This window comes from Caretta caretta, chromosome 3, assembly GCF_965140235.1.
Source record: "Caretta caretta isolate rCarCar2 chromosome 3, rCarCar1.hap1, whole genome shotgun sequence".
Taxonomy (NCBI): Eukaryota; Metazoa; Chordata; order Testudines; family Cheloniidae; genus Caretta; species Caretta caretta.
In genome coordinates this window covers 165,271,443-165,287,510 of record NC_134208.1, presented here as the reverse complement: position 1 = coordinate 165,287,510, position 16,068 = coordinate 165,271,443, and the positions used below count along the sequence as shown (strand labels likewise).

Genomic DNA, 16,068 nt, shown 5'->3' with positions numbered 1-16,068 from the left:
TATGTTTTGAATCTGATTATCCTGTAAGGTATTTACCATCCTGATTTTACAGAGGTGATTCTTTTACCTTTTCTTTAATTAAAATTCTTCTTTTAAGAACCTGATTGTTTTTTCATTGTTCTTAAGATCCAACGGTTTGTGTCTGTGTTCACCTGTACAAATTGGTGAGGATTTTTATCAGGCCTTCCCCAGGAAAGGGGGTGTAGGGCTTGGGAGGATATTTTGGGGGAAGACGTCTCCAAGTGGGCTCTTTCCCTGTTCTTTGTTTAACACACTTGGTGGTGGCAGCATAGGGTTCAAGAACAAGGCAAAGTTTGTACCTTGAGGAAGTTTTTAACCTAAGCTGGTAAAAATAAGTTTAGGGGGTCTTTCATGCAGGTCCCCACATCTGTACCCTAGAGTTCAGAGTGGGGAAGGAACCTTGACAGAGCAAAAAAAGGTAAATACATTTACTAGAGCTTTTTGTATTGCCGATTTCATCCTTTTCTGAAGACACAAACTGCTGTGGATTGTAAATGAAAGAGGACAACATGCAGGAGACTAAAGTGATTTAATTAATTAAGTGGCTTCCTTTCTTTTTAGCCTATGCTCCCATTAAATTGGGGTGCATGTCAGGCATTGGCCTATACAAAAGAAATCATATTCTGTATGTACATAGAGAAAAGGTAACTGTTTTCAATTCTTTCAAGACACAGTTGGGTTCTTGGCTTTTAATATAAAATGTAAAGTAGTCAAAAACTTGTACAGAAAATAAAAGGATTTCACAAATTGGAAAGGACAAGTTTTCTCTTGATAGTCAAACAGTTATGATGTAAAGCGGTCTCATTAAATCATAAGTACTTTAACCTTTTCTTGAAAGAACTGGAAGATTTAAAGATTTATAAAGAAATTTTGCCTAAACTAGGAAATGACTCATATTTGACATGTATTGAAATGATAATGCTGATTTCAATAGGCACTCTAAGAGCATTTTGCTCCCAGGAGAGTAATTCAGTCATGGTTACCTCTTTGCATTTAGATTTTAAACTTTCTTTCTAAAGCTTTTAATGTGCTACTGTCTGCCAAAACATGGCAGAGTTACGCAGATATGAGCAGGCAAAATAAAGGTTAGTAAAAAGATTATTTTTATAATTGCAGACACTAAATATGCAACAAACACATCAATCTGACATGTTCTCCAGAACCTCTTGTTTCAGCAGACTAGGATGCATCTATGGAATCCTTATTTAAATTCCATCTTTAATTTGTTAAATAAATCTTGAACTATCAAAGGGAAAATGTGGGACTCTGAACAGTGACTATGATAAGAAAAATAGAGAGAGCTGTTGATACAAAGATCTGTAGATCTGAGGTTAGCATCACTATGAGGCAAAATTAAAGCAGTTTGGGTGCATGTGTTTTCCATTGTTATACTTTCAAATGTATTGGTTTCTTTTAAGTTCATTTTTAACTATGAATTTTCTGGGTTTTCATTGCTACTTTTGAAATCTTATGTTTTTGTAACTTTCTTTTATACTCCACCTTAATTCTATTATACACCTTAACAGAGTTTTGTGTCTGGGAATATATACCTAAATGAGAGAGGCAATAAATCTTAGTAAATCAACACAAAACATGTAGAATTAACTCATATGGGTTTCCCAGACCTTAAAGACTTGATCTTGCATCTGCTGAAATCAATGAGAGTATTCCCATTGACTTCAAAGGGAATGGGATATAGCTCTTTCTTTTTTTAGTATACATTAGTTACAAAACAAAAAATCACAACTGTATACCTGTTCTATGTATACAGTTTTTTTTAATGTAAAGTAAGCATGGCACATCTTGGTTAGAGAAACATTAGTTACACTAACATATATTTTTTTAAAGTAACAGTCGACATTCATTTCTAGTGTAACTCAATAGTTCAATTGACTTCAATGGAATTATACCAGGGATGAGTTTTCCCCAAACACTTGTTCTTTATACTCAGTAGAGGAATAGCTAGCCAAAGGAGTTGATATATCTTGATTTTAGTAAGGTTTTTGACACAGTCCCACATGACATTCTCATGAGCAAAACAGGGAAATGTTGTCTTGAGGAAATTACTATAAGGTAGGTGCACAGTTGGTTGAAAGACCGTACTCAAAGAGTATTTATCTACGGTTCACCGTCAGACTGAGAAGGCGTATCTAGTGGAGTCCCATAGTGATAAGTCTTGGGTCCAGTACTATTCCATATTTTCATATATGACTTGGATAATGGAGTGGACAGTATGCTTGTAACATTTGTGGATGGTACCAAGGTGGGAGGGGCTGCAAGCACTTTGGATGACAGGATTAGAATTCAAGATGACTTGATAAATTGGACAATTGGTCTGAAATCAACAAAATGAATTTCAATAAAGACAAGCATTACGCTTACGTAAAAAAATCAAATGCATAACTATAATACTGCTGAAAGAGATCCGGGGATTATAGTGGATCACAAATTGAATATAAGCCAATGTGATACAGCTGCAAAAAGGTTAATATTCTGGGTGTGTTAACAGCAGTGTTGTATGTAAGACACAGCAGGTAATTGTCCTGTTCTACTCGGCACTGGTGAGGCTGCATCTGGAGTAGTGTCCAATTCTGGGTGCCACATTTTAGGAAAGAAATGGAGAAACTGGAGAGAAAGAAAAGGACAGAACAAAAATCTTAAAAGGTTTAGGAAACCTATGAGGAAAGGCTAAAAACACTGCACACACAGTCTTGAGAAAAGAAGACTAAAAGGAGACCTGAGAACAATCATCAAATATGTTAAAGGCTGTTATAAAGAGGACTGCGATCAATTGTTCTCCATGTCCATTGAAGGTAGGACAAAAAGTAAAGGGATTTAATCTGCAGTAAGTGAGATTTAGGTTAGATATTAGGAAAATCTCTAACTCTAAGGGTAGTTAAGTTATCTAATAGGCTTCCAAGGAAGGCTGTGGAATCCCTGATATTTGAGAATTTTAAGAACAAGTTGGATAACACCTCTTAGAAATGGTCTAGGACAGTTTACTTGGTCCTGCCTCAGCGCAGCGGGTTGGATATGATGACCTCTTGAAGTCCCTTCCAGCCCTACGTTTTAATGAATCTAAGGCACCATTACAGCACATATTAAATAGGGCTGTATAAAATACTAGTAACTATTGTAAGCAGTAGACCACAAATGCTCTGAACCACATTTTTATGATTCACATTTTTCCTGAGAAAAAGGAGCAAAGCAATGGATTTTGTGTTCACAGGTACACAGGGTGTAGCAAGGAGGTACACCCAAGGAGGAGAATAGGAAGCAGCCCAGGGAAACCAGGCAACAGTCTGGTTGAGAGTGGGCCTGAAACAAGGTTAGCGTGTTGTGGGCGGATCCCCGCTGACCCAGTGGTGAACCACTTTGCCATTGTTAGGGCCCTGGGCTGGGATGCGGATCATTAGGGAGGGTTGCTCAAAGCATAGTAAGGAAGTCCAAAGATACAGACCCACAAATGAAATGGCATGGTTTTAATATTTTAAAGGGTGGTTCTTCAGGGTTAGCTGCTTCTGTATAATATTTCCTTTTTTGTGAGAGGGCACCAGCCTTGCCATTCTTGTTGCCTGGATGATATGTGATTGTGAAATCAAATCTTGAGATGAACAGGGCCCAACCCAACTGCCACTGATTCGGTACCTTGATAGATCATAGATATTCTAGATTCTTATGGTTGGTTAAGACTATGATGGGGTGTTTGGCCCCTTCAAGGCAGTGTCACCAAGTCTCAAAATCAAGCCTTGATGGCGAGTAACTCCTTGTCTGCTCTTTCATAATTGCATTTGGGTGGGGTGAGTTTTTGTGGTAAATACACACAGGGATGAATCTTGCACTGGGCACCGCTCCTTGGGATAGTACAGCCCCGATGGCTACATCAGAGGCATCAGTCTCAAGGACAATGGGTTGGTCAGGGTGGACCAGCCCCAGGGGAGATAGGAAATCTATCTTCAGGCATTCAAAGGCCTGGTGGGCCTCCTGGGGCCAAAGAAACCTTCCATGTTTATAAAGGATGGCAGTTAAGGCCTGTGAACAAACCTATAAAACATGGCAAACCCCCACAGACCTTTGGACGTTTCAAATTCTCTGGAGTTCAGCCTAAAATCAAATTGCAGATACCTTCCAAGGGTCCATCTGTAGTCTATGTACTGAGAGGATGAACCCCAGAAATGTGATGATGGATGATTGGTCAAATATTCACTTTTCCAGTTTTGTAATAACCCATGCTGGCACAGCTGTGTGAGAACTTCATGGATATAGTGGTCATGGATAACTTGACTTTGAGAACAGATTAAGTTATTGTTTAGATATGCCACTACAAACCAGCCTTGGATATCTTGATATATGTTGTTGATCGGGTGCTGGATGGCAGCAGGAGAACTAGTGAGCCCAAAGGGTATTACCAAATATTCTAAGTGTCCATGCCTCATTCTAGAAGCTGTCTTCCACTCATACCCCATCCTGATTCAAATTAGATGCTCCTCTAATGTCCAGTTCGGGGAACACTCAAGATGCCCATACTAAGTTCAGGAGCTCTGGGATTAATGGTAAAATGTATTGATTGCATATAGTTATTTAGTTCAGTGCCCTGTAGTCTACACAAAGTCTCAAAGAGCCATCAGTTTTTTTCACAAAAAATACAGGGGCACCTGCAGTTTTAGCTAGGTTTTACTGGAGGTGCTCCCTTCATGCTGCTAGCTCTGGTTTGGACATAGAATTTATATGCCTGAATTGAACTGGGGGTCTGGGCTGAAGGTCAATGGGGCAATCATAAACATGATGTGGGGGTAGCAAGTGTGCATTCCATTTTTTGAAAACATCCTGGTAGTCCTTTGTACTTCACAGAAAGACGTGATCCATCATGCAGGATTTATGTTTCTCGGTCCAACAGGGTTGCCACCACGTGGGAGAACATCTGGTTTGCCGAAGGGGAACCCCTTGGCTTGGTTTCAAGGGTTTTGAGTTCTTGACTGAGAAGGCAATTCTCCCTAAAAAAGCTTGTCAGGAAGGTAATGATGTGTTGGGATCACGGAATATGGGGATCATGACGGATGAGCCAAGGTGCCCCTAAAAATCAGGCTAAATGCAAGCAGAAAGTAGGGGTAAACCATAGGACTTCCCCATGCTCCCCAGTCACCACCTGCAGGATCCTCAATTGAAGAGGAATCTGCAGTAGTGTAGATGGATAAGGAACACCTGGGTTAGCATAATCTTGGGGTTTCTTCTTGGTGGTACTCAGGCCTGAGTCCCCGACTGGGTGTGGGGTTAATCTCTTCCCTGTCATTGTCTTAACAGGGCGTTTGACAGGACATGTTACCACATTCTCTGCTCCTCCATAACAGAAGCAGAGTTCTCCTGTCTTCTGTGCTCTCATTCGCCCGGTGATAGGCAGGTACGGCTTGGTATGGCTTGACCAAGACTGAGCTCATTTGGGTCCTGAGGGCTGAGCTTTGGGTAACGGTGAGAGGTAGGTGAGGTCCTCCTACGTTCCAGTTTCCATTCATGCAGTCTGGTGTCTATTTGAATGCCCAGGTCCATGAAGGCCTCTAAACTTGTGGGGAAGAGTCCACCTGTGCCTGCTCATATTTTAGTTCTTTGCAAAGGCCAAGCCAAATCTGATGGAGGAATGCAGCATTATTCAAGGCAGTATCTATGGCCAAGCATCTAACCTAGCCAACATAAGAAGGGGCTAACCCCTGCGTTTGCCTAAGCTTTGGTAAGGCAGTCTCTGCCATGCAGACTTTGTGAGGGTCATCAAAAATAATGGCAAAGGCTTATATGAGTCCCAGTTGGTCAGTACTGGGTAATTCTGTTCTGTAGGCAAGCTCAGTACTAACCCCATCTTAACTTGATCTGTGATGTACTCCTGGGGCTGAAACATAAACAGAAGTCTGCAATAGGTAATGAACCTGCAAACCTATTGCAGATACCACCATCTCTCTCTCGCAAAGGAACTCTGGGGCTGGTCACCCAAGTTGGTGTTATACGAGAAGCCGAGTGGTTACCCACAGTCATGCTGAGCGCTGTAGCTTGCTCCTGCAAGGAACGATTTCCTGTCTGCAGCTACCATGCTTGGTCCCTCAGTTTCTGGCTGGAGGGTAGCCATCTGTTCCTGTGGACTCAGAGGCCCCTGGGGTGACAGCAGGGTTAAAGCCCCAGCAGTGTCCATACTCAGTCAAGGAGTTCCACAATAAGTCCCAGGGGAGACAAGGTTGGTCTGAGCAAGCTATGAGGGCCCATAACATGGGCTGTTTGACCTAGTGGTCTCAGCCAGGAGTAGCGCTGGGGTCATGGTCATGCCAAGGGGGCAAAGCCGGAATCAGCAACAAGAGTCAGGACGAGGAAACAGGAACAAGCGGGAGACGCGGTAGCAAGAACCAAGTCAGATTGGAGGAACAGGAGCAGGAGCCAGGCAAGGAGTCAGGGATTTGGTCTCAGAGCTCTGAGCAGCAACAGGCCTAGCAATTAGTTGCCCAGACAAGGGATGGCACAGAAACAGGAGATTTTATACCAGTGGTGTTTAAGCAGCGGTCTGTTGTTAGTCATCTGACCCCACTGAACCATTGGGTGTAGCTTCTAGTGGTGGGGTACTAGCAACAGTTCCCTTATCAGCCCTCACAGCTCAGTGGGGCAGAGGGTAAGCCTCCCATCAGCCCCACAAGCCTGGGTTCAAAACTCATGGTACCTAACAAATATACACTTTAAAATCAAGTTGGTCAGAGAATGGCACTAAACTTTTTCCATAATGTTCAACCAATCAGATCAATTTTGAGCCTTGTCTTCACTACAAAATAAAAGGTGTGTATTTAAGTTAGCTAACTCCAGTTAATATCCTAGTGAAGACAAGGCTGTAGTTTTCACATGAGTTAACAGATTGAGTTAGCGTATTGAGGAACCTGGGGTTTAACTCGATGCTCTAACTCATGTGAAAACAGACAGACTGCCTTGTCTCCACTAGGATTTTAACTTGAGTTAGCTAAATTTGATTTAAGAACACTCCCTCCCCTCCCCACTGCTGTGAAGACAAAGCTTGAGTCTGCTGAGGTTTCTGGAAACATCCAGTCCGCTACTGGACATTAAGCATTGGTTTAACAAGTATTAGCAGAGTCTCGCCCACACTAACATTACTGCCTCTCTTTTCTGCAGTCATTCTCCCCCCCGCCCAAAAAAATTGGTAACTTGCCACCTTCCCAGCCTTACAAAATGGTAAAACTAGTTCCTTTTATCATTTGCTGAGAGTTACATAAATGTAGGGACTACAAAAACATTACAAAACTAAAGGCCTCAATGCACACTGCCTGGAGATCAAAAGCCACATCTACTCTACAATATATCAGACAGGCTGCTGACATTATCACCCTTCATAAGAAGTTGTGGCCTACAGGTCGCAGTATGCAAGGCTGTATGCTAATCTGAGCAGCGCAGCAAAGGATTCAGTCAATAGTCTCCCCACGTCTCAATAGGCTGTACTTCCTTATCAGAGAGGAGGGAGGCCACAAGCTGCATTACTAGAACTCCACTGTGGAGAGCGCCGGACTAAATGGTGGGGAGCTTTTTTTTTTTTTAATGCAATTTAAAACTTCTTTTTTTTGAAGAAATCTGGTCCATTTGCTCTTCACTTGGCTATCCCAGCCTTTAGCAGCTTCTGAAGCTAGTACAAAACGTGGCTGACAGCCATAGCAGTAATATAGCACCCTTTGAGTGTCTGAAGTGTAAAGTTCATTAGTTCTACCTTAAGGTCACTCTTTTAATCCAACAGACAAAATTTTATTCACACTACTATGCTGTTATCTCAGAAGAATGAAAACTGAAAAAAAAAAAACCACACCACAAACCAAGGATGGCTTGGATGCTTTTATGAGTGAGGAGGATCAGCACTACAAATGTAAATCACAGTCAATACTATTTAACAAGTTGCGAGAATGCATTGAAGCCATTTCTTGATTGTATCGTTAACCAAGTAAACTTAAATATAACAGGTAAAATAAACTAACTGAAGAAAAACATTTCAATACAGGATAATTAACGTTGATTAAGTTATTAACTGAAGTTGGTTTACAAACAGAATTTAGTATGGTCTGTTGGGAATTCAAAGATATACAAATAACTTAAAGTATTTTAGTTTCTGCTGTATTTGCTGACTGATTTTTGTAAATACATTTAACAAAAAACGTTGCTTGAACCTCACAATCTCTTTTAAATCATTAAAAAATTGATATGCCAAGAGAAAATTAATTTTTAAGTTGCAGGGGCTTTGTCTTTATAATTGTGTATGACACTTAATACAAATAAAAGTTCAGTGTTGTAAATGTACTTGCTCTGACCCTGATCCTGCAGAGAGTTCAGCACATGCTTAACTTTGCACATTATAAGTAGTCTGTCTTAAGCAACAGAACTATCCACAGTGTATAAACTTAAGCACATGCATAACTCTTTGCAGGATCGTGGCCTTTGTATCTATATTTGAGTGAGACATTGCCCTCTAGAGCCTATGATACTTACTACTAGTAGGAGTTCTCCTTTACCTCCAGTGCTAGAGCTTTGAGTTTGTGGGGCTGAAAGAAGAGGCTTTTAGTCCTGCTTTACCAGGTTGAGTGTGTGCAGTTGTGACAATGCTTAATTAGTATTTATTTCAAAATCTGTGCCCAAATGTATTCAAATTACTTAAATTTACTTGAAGGGCCTGATCCTACAATATTCCAAGAACTACCATCTCCTGCAGGATCCCCCAATTTACATTAATTAATATTTTCCTTATAGTTTGGGTGCTTGTGCAGATATACCACTCTCACATTTCCTGCATTTAACCAAATGTGCTTTTTTTTATTTTACTCACCTGCACGCTAAGATGAATCCATTTCCTCACAAGAATTCTCCCCAGTGTCATTACTTTTATTGGCGGCTGCAAACCATTTACTGTGCGATAATAAAACATGGTCTCTTTTTCAGAGACTGTGAGTTTGAACACAGTCTGCCCATCAACAGCCTTTTCCATCACACACCTTTGGAAATAACCAAGAAAAACAACGTAAGGTCAGAGGCACACAGATAGACACACTCAAGCCAAGGTGCTATGCAGTAAAGTCATGCTAACCAGAATGTATTAAAATAAAATGTTAAAAATACAACCTGAGCGGATGCTCAGTGACCGAGGTGTCACAGAATGTACTACACACAAGGAAAAATATTTCTGCTAAAACCCCCTATAACTTGAAAGGAGAATCTTTATTTGCAATTTATTCCCCACAGTCTCACTTCCTTTATTCATGGATCTCTGACAGAAAACATGGTGGCTGGCTATAGTCTGTAAAACTAATATTGAAACTTCTGGCTCATTAGTTTCTTTGCTGTACTTTTCCTACAAAGCTGCACAATACTGCATCCTGATAAGGCACTAAGCCACTAGCATACTTTCTTTTAATTTTAATAAAGTGAATATATGCGCCAGAAGGCCAATATTTTCCCACAGAACAGCTGCAGCACAGTCACAAGCAGTGCAAGATTCCCCCACATTGATCTGTAGATATGCCTCAACCCTCTCTAGAGAGCCCCCAAGTTGTAAGAAGGTTGTTCAGTCAATCCTTAGCTTTTCTGCTGAGATTTCAGGTTAGCACCAAATGCAATGTGGACACTGACGGACAAGGGACTGGACTGAGGCCACACAAATTCATATCACATATCTAGCTGAAAGTAGTTTTACCACATACCACCATGTTGTCGGAAGCTACGCAGCAGACAATAGGCTACGTAAGAGGCTTCAGACAGTAGGTATTTTAAGCACTACTGAGTGAGCAATCCAAAGCTGAAAAGCTTTACATTCCATTGTCAAGCCATCAAGCCATTCTGGCAGAATTCAACTCACCCATCCATGAACATGTTCATGAAGAGCCAGATTCTGATCTCAACTACACCGCAGTAAATCAGGAGTTAAACCAGTTTTACACTCATATCTCCATAGACCTCACTGAAGCAAGCGAAATAAGAATTTGTTCCAATATATTTTATTAGCTATTAAATCTCATTCCTTTATGTTGTCCACTCTGTCCCCTACACACAAAAGTATCACACCAGCTGGCTTATTGGTAAAGGTACCTTTGTCATTAACTGACTCACATTTAAAACCACTAAGAGAAAAATAAATGGATCTTGGCTGTTACTCTTTTTAGCCCCCAGGGATGTTGTCAATAAAATTTACTTGCCAAACACAAACTCCTATTTTCCAAACTTACTAAAAACACATTTCTTAATATATTGTTGATTGGTCTTCTCATTGTTTTGTTTGCCTATAAACATGCTAGTTCTGGTAGATAATACATGTGAGGGAAAGACACAGCTAAGTAGCAAAATATTTAGGAACTGGATTTACGCAGTTTCTGGATAAACAATAGTTAGATAATCCAAGATTTATTTATTTTACTTATCTAAAACAAACACCCCCCACATTTTTTATACCCACAGGTGTCATTACTTTAAGAAGGGAAGTGACCTTGATGTACTGAATTTTGAAAACTGGAAATTACAGATATGAATTGTGACCCAACCCTGAAAAAAAAAGGACGAAAGTGAGATGTGTGTGTGTGTAAGGGAGAAATGATGTCAATAAAGGTGAAATAGGTGAATAGGCATAACGGTATCAGTTCTGGTTAGGAATGGTACTTTGCATTCCAACCAGACCTATAAAAAGGAACAGCCATTCTCTGTAACTGTTCCAACTTTCCGGTAAAACACAGAGACCTACTTCCTGGCTGTGAAATTCTTAGAACACACACATCTCCGATACTCAAAAAGAAAATGAGGGTGACCTATAGCATCCAGAAGGGGGAGGTGGAAGGGAAGAGAGGACAAACCAGGAAAGGGTGAGTGGGTCACCCCTTTATTGTCCAAAAGCAGAGAAATGCAAAGCTTTTTAAATTCCAGATGTAATGGTTACACAAAGACAACTTTCTATATTATATGAAATCTTAGTGTTTATCTTTTTTCTTGCTATTCTTTCCTCAGTTTCTCAAAATGCTAACTTAAAAGGGGGGGCCTATAAATATAAATACAAAACATGTATGTTAAAAGAACATGAAACTTGTAAACTTAGTAAATACCCATTCAATCTTAATTCTGCATCTTTGGGTGCATATTTGTCTTTCTATTATGGAGTCTTTCAGTCTCTCGACATTACATTCCTAGCTCTGGGAGCAAAGTGGGATCAAATGGTTAGAACACATTTCAAACAGCACAGGGAAGCACAAAGATTTGGCAGATTCATTCTGAAAGACAGTGAGAAAAAATAGATGAGACTTGGTCTGTTATATTTGAGATCAGAGTTCTATTCCAACACTGCCGGAAGTACTTGGGTAAATTTTCAGTTAAGCTAGTTGTAAAATGGGTGACTAATACTTTCCTAAAAAGAAAAGGAGTACTTGTGGCACCTTAGAGACTAACCAATTTATTTGAGCATAAGCTTTTGTGAGCTACAGCTCACTTCATCGGATGCATTTCCTGTCTCCTTAAGTGTTGCAAGGCAGTTGTGTGACGCCTTGGTCAGTTTGGCTCCCACTTCAGTGCCCCTCCTGTTATGTCAAATGGGATTTGGAGTGTGTCTCTGTCCTATAAAGATTTTTTCTGAGATACAGGGCCTATTACTGCTATGAGCATGTAAGGAAAGGTTCACCACACACCCAGTACAACAAAAGGAAAAAATGCAGCTCTATCAGCTCTGGTGATGTTACCTTTTGTGTTGTGGACTACATGCCTGCTGAGTCAGACTTCAAAGCCTGTTTGTGTGGCACTAAGTGGTTGACTGGCTTTCTATGTGACCAGGCTGGTCCAATGTGTCTATCTGCACAATACTCCAAGCACTCCCTCTGTCTGATGACGTGCTGAGCTTTTGTTCCAAGTTCACTCTACTGTACCACCAGTTTGTAATCAACTACGGTCTATCAGCATAACATGCATGTATATGTACTGAACATCTATGGCCAAAGTCACAGAAACTCCCGGTATCCAATACAGACATTGAACAGAAACATTAAAATTAGGATTTTAAATTGTAAATCTCCATGATATTCCACATCTGAAAGCACTAGATATTCCCCTTGTGTAGTCATTTATGCTTCTGCAAAATGAGTGCAACATAAGGAGGAAGCCAATGAAGAACCAGGCATAAGACCTTGCCTATGACTGCTACTATCTAACAGAGGTCCTGATTCGGCAAAGCACTTAAATACATGCTTAACTTTAAGAAGATGATTAATCACATGAATTTCTATGCAAGTAGTCTCAGTACCACACTGAGTTACTTCAATGGGATTACTAATCTGTTTAAAATTAACCAAACGCTTTAATCCTGAGGGCATTCTGCACCAAAAAATTAAAAATTCTGCACACATTTTAAAATTCTGCAAAATTCTGCAAATCTTATTGTCAAATAAATGTGGAGGCTCCAGCATGGCACTGGAGTGGAGGGATACCTCAGTGGTTTGAGCACTGGCCTGCTAAACCCAGGGTTGTGAGTTCAATCCTTGAGGGGGCCATTTAGGGATTTGGAGCAAAAATTGGGGATCGGTCCTGCTTTGAGCAGGGGGTTGGACTAGATGACCTCCTGAGGTCCCTTCCAATCCTGATATTCTATGATTCTATGGAGAGCACAAGCCACTGACTGCACAGAGGTGGGAGATCACTGTGCAGCTCTCCTCGGGACACCATCTCAGCAGTGAGGCTGCACCCAACCCTGACATGGCGCAAGGACAGGGCCTGCCCCAGAAACACACCAGAACCCTGCCCCTCTGCGCCAGGTACACCAGATGTAGGCAGGCAGGCTCAGCAAGGCAGGATTCAAATGTGAAGGGGCGTAGTGTGGGGGGTGTAGGTTCAGAGTGTTCTGTATGGTGCAATCTGGGTGTGGGTCACTCAGTGGGGGATCCAGGTGCAGGGGGATCTGGATGCACATGGGGGGGTTCTGGGTGCAATGATAATGGAATTCTGCAGTGGGGTCCAGGTGAAGGTGGTTGGGGCTCAGCAGGAGGGTGTGGGGGGATAGAGCTTGGCAGGGGGGTCAGGAGGTGGGGAGCTCAGTGGAGGGTCCAGATGCTGGGGGAGTGGGGCTCAGGTGCAGCTGGTTGGGGCTCAGCAGGGTGGGGATCTGGGTGCATGTGGCTCATTGGGGTGGTCCAGGTGCAGGAGGAGTGAGGCTTGTCAGGAAGGGTTCTAGGTGTATAGGGGTCAGGCTTGGCAGGAAGGTCTGGGTATGAGGGGGGTCTCCCCCTGAGGAGTGACGGGTACAGGAAGCATGGGGGGCAGTTTGCAGAGCTTCCTCTAGCAGGGAGAGAAATCAGGGGGTGGGTTTGACACAGCCCCGGATGCCGTGCAGGGGAAGAGGAAGTCCCGTCCTCCCCAGCCCAGGCAGGACTAGCAGCTGAGCTTAGGCACAGGGTAGGAGCCACCAGCCGGGTCTTCCCCAGTCTTGCCCCCTGCCCCACAGTGATTTACCTGGGCACCCGAAACATACTGCTGGGGAGGATCGGATGACTGCTCTTGTGGCTTCCCTTTGCTACCCCATCAGAAAGTCATTTTTCTGTGGGGAAGCGAAGAAATCCATGGGGGACATAAATTCTGCACATGCACAGTGGTGCAGAATTCCCCCAGGAGTAAATCTTGAGCACTTTGCTGCATCAGGGCTACAATTATTCCTTGAGATCAAGTTGAAGGGGCTTTACATTTGGTTCTGTCTGAAGGTTCTATACTTATAACCCTATTGTCTGACGTATGTATGTAGACATCGGTTTGTTACAGATTAGCACCCCAGGTTGGATTTTAACTTCTGTGGATTTCAGATGCTCAGGAGGCACTGGTCTTTACAGGTACTGTATGTAATATGCTGTCACAGCACAATATGCTGTCTCCTTTAGCACAAGTGATAAGGACCTGCACTTTTGTTGCTGTAGGTCTCAGGTTCAACCACTAATTTTGACCACAATATCAATACATATATGTGGTCCGCGGCTTAAGGCAAGGGAATTACGCACTGCATCTCAACATGTTGTGAGCTTAAAACACCATAGCTCTGCCATGCTGTATGAAAACCAAGAAGTGAAAATGACTAGAAACAAAAGAAAAAAATGTATTCTAGTTTTTTGTCTAAGCTGAGTAAAGTACAAAAATATAAACAATCACTATCGAAAATGGTACAGAGGAGCATATTAGATTTTAAGATTCCACAGATATGGAAACATTTTATTTTTAATATATGTCCACAATGAACATATTACGCTTTTTGCATACTATACTTTAAAGGTCATCTGCAAAGAGGATTGGGCTTTTCTTTATGAAGTATAAAGGCAGCCTCAAAAGTTGTTTTTTTAAACAACCTGCTTGTGTTTTACATTAGATTCAGGTCCTCTCCAGGCTGAAAGACTGATGGGAGACCTAATATAATGATATCACGTTTGCTAGGAGAGTGAAATTTAAGCAATTGAAACAAGAAGGAATTTTTAGTCAGTTTTTAAAACTTCATTTTTTAACACTTATTCAAACTTCAATGACTAACATTTTGAATAAAATAAGCCTTTGTTAAAAGGTTTAGCACCCTTTCAAATTCAATAAACATCCCTTAACCTTTCACCAACAGAATATTGTCCAATAAGAGATATCACCTTGTCTATCCCTAAACCTGGCAGAAATCCTCCAACAAAACTGTGACAACCAGACTTTACACTCCTGATATTTCAACGTTTTTTAAAGCAGATCGGGGGCTGGGGGGTTAATGTTAGGTCATCTTCATCCATCTTAAAAACAAAGCAAAAAAAGGGCACAAACCTTTTTTTTTTTAAAAAAAATTTTACAAATCTTTAAAAAAATTAATTATAAATTAGGATCAAATACATTTAACTGAAAAAATTAATATGGGTTTGTATATGAATATCTCCATTGAAATTAATGGTGCTACTCATGAGTAAACACCGCAGGAACAGTCTTCATATGCCTTAATATTTGCAAAGAATGAAGCCCTTGATCTGAAATATAATTTTTTAAATGTCTCATAGTTTCCTACAATGCATCTTTGTTAAATTTTAAAAAGCACAGTAATAGCAGCTTCGACTACCATGATTTTTCAGAGCACCATGAAAGTAAACACATGCAACACTACTTACATTACACCTTCTTGCTCAGGTTTCAGCCAAACAGTTAATGTAAATGATGCTGTGAGCCTCTGAGAGCGGGGAGTAGAAAAACAATCCTTGTGATTACGAAAAATAAAACTTAGAGAGTTGATGGAGGAGCCTGGATGCAAATCATTCTTGTCTTCTGTGATACAAGTGCCAAGGCCTGTTGAGAAAAGTGCAGTGTAGGAGGCAGGTGAAGATCTATATGGACACTCCTGAATACAAAACCGCTGGGTACAGGACTGAATACTTTCAATAGCAATAGAACTGTGACAAAAAGTACTTTGGTCTGGCAATCCACACGTTGCTTGAGTTGGCACAATAGACACATTCTTGAAAGCTCCCACATTTTCTAGTTTGGGGAAATGTCCCTGTGAGCTAACCAATGATAAGAAGGCGTAATAAGCTAAGAGTAATGTTTCAATGGCATGAAATAGGAAGCCACCGCCCAAGGAAAGAACCAGGCAATTCATGTTTACAAAAAAGTCTCCTGCGGATAAAGCATCCCTAAATAAATAATATCACCTATCTCGGCAACAATGCTTTCAAGAGCGTGGTTCTCAAATGATGCAGAGTTTCATCTTTGGGAAACCAAGGCAGGTTTGCATTCTCAGAGGACACGGATGTTCTTCTGGCCAACTGCACAGACGTGGGTGACCGCCAGCATCTGTAAACCAATACAAACAAACAGTGCCCATAGCATGAATGCTACTTTCTTTTTTTTAATTGAAAATATCCTGTTGGAAATATTAGGGGCCATATTCTTCCTTCAACTTCAGGTCAGTGTGTCAAACCAGCAGTCTTTGCTCAAACAAAATTCGCTTTAACTTCAGTCTTATTTAACTTGTGGGGGTTTTGTTTGAGTAAAGAATGTAAGATTTTGCCTAAT

General features: G+C 41.2%; 1 protein-coding gene across 1 annotated transcript in view; it reads right to left on the bottom strand.

Moving 5' to 3' along the window:
* USH2A (usherin) overlaps positions 1–15,837 on the bottom strand; it is a 580,026-nt gene extending 564,189 nt beyond the window's left edge. Inside the window, exons 1-2 of the mRNA XM_048843172.2 lie at positions 15,168–15,837; positions 8,864–9,029 (exon numbers count right to left, since the gene is read on the bottom strand). Of these exons, the coding sequence (XP_048699129.2) occupies positions 8,864–9,029; positions 15,168–15,652 (651 nt within the window). The 5' untranslated portion in view covers positions 15,653–15,837. The remainder of the gene's footprint in view (positions 1–8,863; positions 9,030–15,167) is intronic.
* Positions 15,838–16,068: the final 231 nt, after the last annotated feature.